Source organism: Gobio gobio (genome assembly GCF_949357685.1).
Source record: "Gobio gobio genome assembly, chromosome: 3".
Classification (NCBI taxonomy): domain Eukaryota; kingdom Metazoa; phylum Chordata; class Actinopteri; order Cypriniformes; family Gobionidae; genus Gobio; species Gobio gobio.
In genome coordinates, this window is record NC_137099.1 from 70,985,383 (window position 1) to 70,993,698 (window position 8,316).

At 45.6% G+C, this 8,316-nt stretch overlaps 1 protein-coding gene across 1 annotated transcript in view; it reads left to right on the forward strand.

Annotated features, from left to right (window-relative positions):
* Positions 1–3,925, forward strand: part of cdc37 (cell division cycle 37 homolog) — a 22,740-nt gene extending 18,815 nt beyond the window's left edge. Inside the window, exons 7-8 of the mRNA XM_079813582.1 lie at positions 1,866–1,937; positions 3,076–3,925. Coding sequence (XP_079669708.1) covers positions 1,866–1,937; positions 3,076–3,207 — 204 coding nt within the window. The 3' untranslated portion in view covers positions 3,208–3,925. The remainder of the gene's footprint in view (positions 1–1,865; positions 1,938–3,075) is intronic.
* The last annotated feature ends 4,391 nt before the right edge of the window (positions 3,926–8,316 follow it).

The following is an 8,316-nucleotide window of genomic DNA, read 5'->3' on the forward strand; positions in this document are numbered from 1 at the left end:
AAAATAAATAAATGTTGTGGGATGTGTCTCCAGGGTGTTTAGTTTGGGACAGCTCAGTGCGTGCGTGCGTGTGTGTGTGAATCACGGTGAATCTGGAAACTGCTTATGGCCCTTCTTCAGATCATGCAGCAGCTGTATCAGTTGAGCTGAGGCAAAGAGTGCGTAAAGCTGGTGAGGCGCTTCATGTGTTCAGAGATGACATTTATGGAAAAGTAACTATAGCTTATGGTGATTGGTCAGAGGCTGAACAAGACGCTATAGCTGTTGAAGTTTTCACGAATGGCCTGGGTGATGCAGAGCTAGTTCAAAGGCTGTTAGAAAAACGTCCAGCCACACTAGCCAAAGCTTATGAGATAGCCCACCGCCATGACACCACCAGGAGAGCTGCTTCCTGTCACCAGCATCTAACCCCGCATCCAAGACACACTGGACACACTCGCCACCGCCAAGTGGTTCAGCACTCTGGATCTTACTTCAGGTTATTGGCAAGTGGAGCTAACACCAAGAGCCCGCCGCGCAGCCGCCTTTTGCACCCGTAATGGGTTGTTTGAATGGAACGTTATGCCGCTCGGTTTATGTAACGCGCCGGCGACGTTCCAACGCCTTATGGACCGCGTCCTTGCCGGCATGCAGTGGGAGACCTGCCTCGTCTATCTGGACGATATCATCGTGCTGGCTAAGGATGTGCCCGAGATGCTGCAGCGACTAAGCCAAGTGTTCCAGAGACTTAAACAGGCAAATCTCAAACTGAAACCAGCCAAATGCTGCCTGTTCCGCCGTCAAGTTGCCTACCTAGGTCATATTGTGTCTGAGCACGGTGTGGCCACTGACCCCAATAAAGTCAACACAGTCCAAGCTTGGCCCACTCCCACATCAGTCCAAGAGGTCAGACGTTTCATTGGCCTCGCCTCCTATTACCGCAGGTTTGTGAAAGACTTTGCCGCTATTGCCGAACCGTTACATAACCTGATGAAGAAGAATGCACACTTCCAGTGGCACGTTGAACATCAAGCCGCTTTCAACACGCTCAAGCAAGGTTAGGAGATAGAAGCAGGAAAGGTTGACATAAAAAATAAAGATGAAATCCCCTATCTGGGGTGGAAGAAAATGGAGAGTCAGGTTTACTTAAAAAATATTTGTCAGGTAACTGTGCGTTTAGACAGTACCCTTACAGACAAATCTTCTTGGCCTAACTTGAGGGCGTTCTCTAGATGTTTTACCTAAACGGGTCTTCCTCGCACCAGAGGGGGTACTCCACTTTGGGACTTCCCCATATTGGCTGTCTGCTTCTGTGGTTTTTTTCCCTCTAGCGTCAAATTACCCTTGATATGCAACCAAAGGCGGACAAAGCTGTCACATCTGTCATGTTTACAAGAAACAACACGTGTTTATAGATATAGATATAATAGACAAGGGTCCGGCCCCTGGGTGTGTCCACAACATCCAATCTGGCCCCCTTTAATAACGTTTGGCCACCCCTGACCTACAGTGACAGTTAGACTGATGAGGACTCACACACACACACACACACACACACACACACACTGGGGGACACTACATTTTTCAACTAAACATCAAAATAAATCTAATTAATAAAACTAAATTAACCATTTAAACTAAATTACTGATCGAATTTCTGATCTAAAGCCCACACTGTCACTGTATGATAATTGAAATGAACTGATGACATCAGCGTTTTCTCCAGAATGGCTATACAGCTGAATAAAATTATGCTGCATTATTTTCCTGTTTAACACTGTAAAGCTGCTTTGAAACAATCTACATTGTTAAAAGCGCTATATAAATAAAGTTGACACACACACACTTCTGTCATACCAGTGACGTTTCTGTCTTCATCTCTACAGGAAATGCAGAAATGCTTTGATGAGAAAGACATTCAGATGCTTCAGGACGCCATCAGCAAGATGGACCCCACGGTCAGTGTGAGTGAGTGATGTGGGCGTGGCCGTGAGTGATGTGGGCGTGGCTGTGAGAGATGTGGGCGTGGCTGTGAGTGATGTGGACGTGGCTGTGTGGCCGTGAGTGATGTGGGCGTGGCTGTGAGTGATGTGGGCGTGTCTGTGTGGCCGTGAATGATGTGGGCGTGGCTCTGAGTGATGGTGGGCGTGGCTGTGTGAGTGATGTGGGCGTGGCTCTGAGTGATGGTTGGCGTGGCTGTGTGAGTGATGTGGGCGTGGCTGTGTGGCCGTGAATGATGTGGGTGTGGCTCTGAGTGATGTGGGCGTGGTCTGAGTGATGTGGGTGTGGCTGTGAGTGATGTGGGCGTGAGTGATGTGGGCGTGGTCTGAGTGATGTGGGTGTGACCGTGAATGATGTGGGCGTGGTCTGATTGATGTGGGCGTGGTCTGAGTGACGTGGGTGTGACCGTGAGTGATGTGGTCGTGAGTGATGTGGGGGCGTGGTCTGAGTGACGTGGGTGTGACCGTGAGTGATGTGGGCGTGGCCGTGAGTGATGCGGGCGTGGCCGTGAGTGATGCGGGCGTGACTGTGAGTGATGTGGGCGTGGTCGTGAGTGATGTGGACGTGAGTGATGTGGGCGTGGTCTGAGTGATGTGGGTGTGGTCTGAGTGATGTGGGTGTGGCTGTGAGTGATGTGGGCGTGAGTGATGTGGGCGTGGTCTGAGTGATGTGGGTGTGACCGTGAATTATGTGGGCGTGGTCTGAGTGATGTGGGCGTGGTCTGAGTGACGTGGGTGTGACCGTGAGTGATGTGGGCGTGGTCGTGAGTGATGTGGGTGTGGTCTGAGTGATGTGGGTGTGGTCTGAGTGACGTGGGTGTGACCGTGAGTGATGTGGGCGTGACCGTGAGTGATGCGGGCGTGACTGTGAGTGATGTGGGCGTGACCGTGAGTGATGCGGGCGTGACTGTGAGTGATGTGGGTGTGGTCGTGAGTGATGTGGACGTGAGTGATGTGGGCGTGACTGTGTGATGTGGGTGTGGCTGTGAGTGATGTGGGCGTGGGCGTGAGTGATGTGGGCGTGAGTGATGTGGGCGTGGCCTGAGTGATGTGGGCGTGGTCGTGCGCTGACTCCCGTCTGATGCTCCTCCCTCAGGAGGCCAAACACCACATGAAGCGCTGCATCGAGTCGGGGTTGTGGGTCCCGAACGCTCGTGTGGATGAAGACGGAGATAAAGATGAAGCAGACGAGCCGCAGTATGAGGAGGTGAAGAAAGAAGAGCAGTGATTGGTCCACACACACCCAAGGCCAAAGCAGATCCAGTCTGACCCACACCCATCATGATGAAGTGTTGCCGCAGGGGCTGATGGGTAACGACCCCACAGACACATGACAGTCTCTCCTCCTCCTCTCTTCCGTCACTATTGTCATTTAATTTATGCACCGCTAGATTGACCTGTAGCATGAGGCGCTTCACTGTGTGTGTGTGTGTGTGTGTGTGTGTGTGTGTGTGTGTGTGTGTGTGTGTGTGTGTGTGTGTGTGTGTGTGTGTGTGTGTGTGTGTGTGTGTGTGTGTGTGTGTGTGTGTGAGCAGATGATTTGGCTCAGTCGCTCTGCTGTCAGTGCTGATGCTCCGCTTGTCAGAATAAACCATGGGCTGATGGGTAATCTGTGTGTGTGTGTGTCTCTGTCTGTGATTGTTACAGTTTTAACAAGATAACACAAACGTTTTACTCTTTACCCACTATTAATGAGACCAAACGCTGGCGGGGAAAGAGTTAATCTGTGTGTGTGTGTGTGGCCGCCTCTCAGTCAGCTTTTCCTCTCTAAAGGTGAGCTCATTGTGTTTTAACTGTTTAGTTTTTTTATTTCAGGGTTAGCTTCAGTTATTTTCAGTTAAATTGAATGAGAAATGTTTCCTTTGGCCACTGTATGAGTTTTATTTGAAGAGCTGAATGTTTTTCTGTTTCTGTTAATAAACCCTGACTCTGGTTCATGAGAAGTGATGATGACTCTGATCAAACACACATCCAACACACAACACACAGCAGACATTCTGATCAAACACACATCGAAGTCAAGTCAACTTTATTTATATAGCGCTTTTAACAAAGCAGATTGTTTCAAAGCAGCTTTACAGTGTTAAACAGGAAAATAATGCAGCATAATTTTATTCAGCTGTATAGCCATTCTGGAGAAAACGCTGATGTCATCAGTTCATTTCAATTATCATACAGTGACAGTGTGGGCTTTAGATCAGTAATTTAGTTTATATGGTTAATTTAGTTTATTAATTAGATTTATTTGGATATTTAGTTGAAAAATGTTGTCCCCAACTGAGCACGCCAAGCCAGAGGAAACCCAAACCCCATCAGGAGCAGAATGGAGGAAAATAAACCTTGGAGAAACCAGGCTCAGTCGGGGGGGCAGTTCTCCTCTGGCCAATTAACAAACAGCGTATTATTATTATTATTATTCTGGAAACTTTACAGGTCAGGGGTCATAATAGATCGGAATATTCGAACAATCTGAGTCATCACGCCGGAGACGGGTTTATTGAGATGCCGTGTCGATGAGGCAGTTTCAGGGGGAGGATAATCACGGTCTCTCAGACACTTGTTGGTCATGTGTTGGTCATGCGTTGATCATGTGTTGGTCATGTGTTGCTCGTGTTGGTCATGTGTTGGTCATGTTTTGGTCATGTGTTGGTCATGCGTTGATCATGCGTTGGTCATACGTTGCTCATGTGTTGCTCGTGTTGCTCATGTGTTGCTCGTTGGTCATGCGTTGATCATGTGTTGGTCATGTGTTGATCATGTGTTGGTCATGTGTTGGTCATGTGTTGATCATGTGTTGGTCATGTGTTGCTCGTGTTGGTCATGTGTTGGTCATGTTTTGGTCATGTGTTGGTCATGTGTTGGTCATGCGTTGATCATGCGTTGGTCATACGTTGCTCATGTGTTGCTCGTGTTGCTCATGTGTTGCTCGTTGGTCATGCGTTGATCATGTGTTGGTCATGCGTTGATCATGTGTTGGTCATGTGTTGCTCGTGTTGGTCATGTGTTGGTCATGCGTTGATCATGCGTTGGTCATACGTTGCTCATGTGTTGCTCATGTGTTGGTCATGTGTTGGTCATGCGTTGATCATGCGTTGATCATGTGTTGATCATGTGTTGGTCATGTGTTGCTCATGCGTTGATCATGCGTTGATCATGCGTTGCTCATGTGTTGGTCATGCGTTGGTCATGCGTTGATCATGCGTTGATCATGCGTTGATCATGCGTTGATCATGTGTTGCTCATGTGTTGGTCATGCGTTGATCATGCGTTGATCATGTGTTGGTCATGTGTAGGGTTGGGCATCGAGAACCGGTTCCAACTTGGAACCATTTAAAAAATAACGATGCCATTGGAATCGTTTAGAAATTTTGTTTTCGATTCCGATCATCGGTTCCAAACGCGCAAGTTTTCGGAAATGCTTGCCGCGCCCGTTTGTTCTGTTGCAGCCATGGAGCACGGTAAGCGGCGCTCAAAAGTGTGGCTTTATTTCACAAAAAAAAAAGCCTGGGTCGGCACAGTGCAACACATATGACAAACGTATTTCTTGCACGGGAGGATGCACTACAAATATGTGGTGTATAAATTAACGAGTGTAGCGTGTTTGAAATGCTGCGCAGGTCTGTCCTCCTCAGGCAACTCTGCGCTAACCTGCAACCTTATTAAAGGGATAGTTCACCCTGAAATGAAAATAAAGCCTTCTTTTTCTTACCCTGATGTTGTCCCAGTGCCCTATGTCCTATGACATTTAAAATACTGTTCCTGCACGCGCTCCTTCCTATTATGGCAGTGAATGGCGATCAGCTAAAACATTACAAAAAATAAACAAATGTATCACGCAACGATACAGGGAGACGCGCGCCATATGGAAAGTGTTCAGGGGGCACACTAAGGTTTTGCGAGAACGAACCCGTATTATTCAGTCAAAACACTGAGCTCGGCCGATTCTGAGCGCGCTCCTCAAGTTACACTATGAGCCGTCAGCAGCCGCCGGCGCTCATGCCTACTATAATAACTCGCACTCGTCATTGCACCCAGGATAAGCACACACACACACACACACACACACACACACACACACACACACATAACCATTTTGAGAAATCAAGCTCAATAGAAAAAAAACGCGATTCTCGCCTTTTCTTTAACGTATATGATAAGAAATAATACTAATAATACAACCTCCTTAAGTGAATATTGTGTACCGGTTGTCATGACAATATTGCACGAGGCTACTGCGGCTTGGAGTGCGCACACACAGGAACACGCGCATTTGAACAACAGCTGGGTGAGTAAAAGATGGCTTTATTTTCATTTCAGGGTGAACTAACATTATCCCACCTCGTCATAATCAGGTAAGTGATTGTAATAACAAAGCCCTTGACCAAATTGCGAATTGTGGTGAACAACAACGTTACTGAAATTATTTTTCCCCCTCGTAGATAAATGTAGCTAACGTTATACGCAAATTGCCCACGCTAGTAGCAGTCCTAATATGACTGCTGTTAATGCTATTGTTAAGCCGGGACTCGGTGTGAAACTCCATTCACCTTTGCAGCAAAGCAAGTGAAAATGGCAGCGGAGAATGTCCCAAAACTAAAACTCATTATTGAATCAAAATACAATTTTCCTCTGTGAAATGAGCCTGTGACATGTTGTGACTCCACCCCTCAAAGAATCGGAATCGAGAATCGAAAAGAACCGTAATCGAAACTAAGAATCGGAATCAGAATCGTTAAAATCAAAACGATGCCCAACCCTAGTCATGTGTTGCTCATGTGTTGGTCTTCTCTGGGCGCAGGTCCACCATCTGATCTGGATCCGGCTGACTGCAGTAAACCTCGGGATAAAACAGAGAGACTAACATTAGCGTAGATGCCATTCTTCTGATGATGTCACGAGTACATCAGGTGTTATGGGAAGTGTTCCCGGTTCCGGCTGACCTAGTTAATGCAGCCTAACAATCATTTCATTGAAAAAGTGTTTTATGTGTATGCCACAGTAAAGAGATGTGTTTTTAGTCTAGATTTAAACTGACAGAGTGCGTCTGCTTCCCGAACAATGTTAGGAAGAGTTCCAGAGTTTCGGAGCTAAATAGGAAAAGGATAAAATTTATGCGATGTTTAATAGGCAGCCAGTGCAGTGTTGACAGAACTGGGCTAATATGGTCATACTTCCTGGTTCTAGTAAGAACTGGAGCTGCTGCGTTCTGGACCAGCTGGAGTTTGTTTATTAAGCGAGCAGGGCAACCACCCAGTAGAGCATTACAATAATCTACAGCTCATGAATGCATCAACTCACTGTGTGTGTGTGAGCCGTAATTTAGATATATTTTTAAGATGGTAGAAAGCAGTTTTACAGATGCTAGAAACGTGGCTTTCAAACGAAAGATTGGTATCAAAGAGCACACCCAGGTTCCTCACTGACGACGAGGACTTGACAGAACAGCCATCAAGTGTTAGACAGTATTCTAGGTTACTACTTGTGGAGTTTTTTTTTCCAATAATTAAAAATTCTGTTTTTTCTGAATTGAGTTGCAGGAAATTACCGGTCATCCAATGTTTTATATCAGCTATGCATTCCGTTAATCTTGTGAATTGGTAAGTTTCTTTAGGGCGTGAAGAAATATAGAGCTGAGTATCGTCAGCATAACAATGAAAACTAACGCCATGCTTCCTAATGATATCTCCCAGTGGTAGCATGTACAGGGTGAAGAGTAGCGGTCCTAGCACTGAGCCTTGCGGTACTCCATACTGAACTTGTGATCGGTGTGACCTCTTCATTTACTACTACAAACTGATAACGGTCGCATAGGTATGATTTAAACCATGATAAAGCAATTCCACTAATACCTACATAATTTTCGAGTCTATTCAGAAGAATGTTGTGGTCGATATAGGCATGTGCCGGTATCAAATTTTCATGTTGCGATTAATTGCTGAAGCTTTTATCACGGTATACGGTATTATCACGATATTTTAAAAAAAGTTGCAAAAAAAGTGTTGTCATACTATAACAAGTTTAAAAACGTTCTTATAACAAAAGAACCAAACATTTAAATACAATAAAGCAATAAACAAAAATGTATAAAGTAGGGATGCACCGATCCACATTTTTTCACTTCCGATCCGATCATGATACTTGAATTTGGATATCAGCCGATACCGATACTATTCCGATACCAGAGCTGTGTTTGCTTTAATATTATTATTATCATTATTGTTGATTTTATATGATGCTGACATAAACTCCACTCAACAGGCAAGTATATGAACATAATAGTGACCCAAAGTATCACGGTTATCAATTTATATTTGAAAATCAACAAACAAAAAATAAA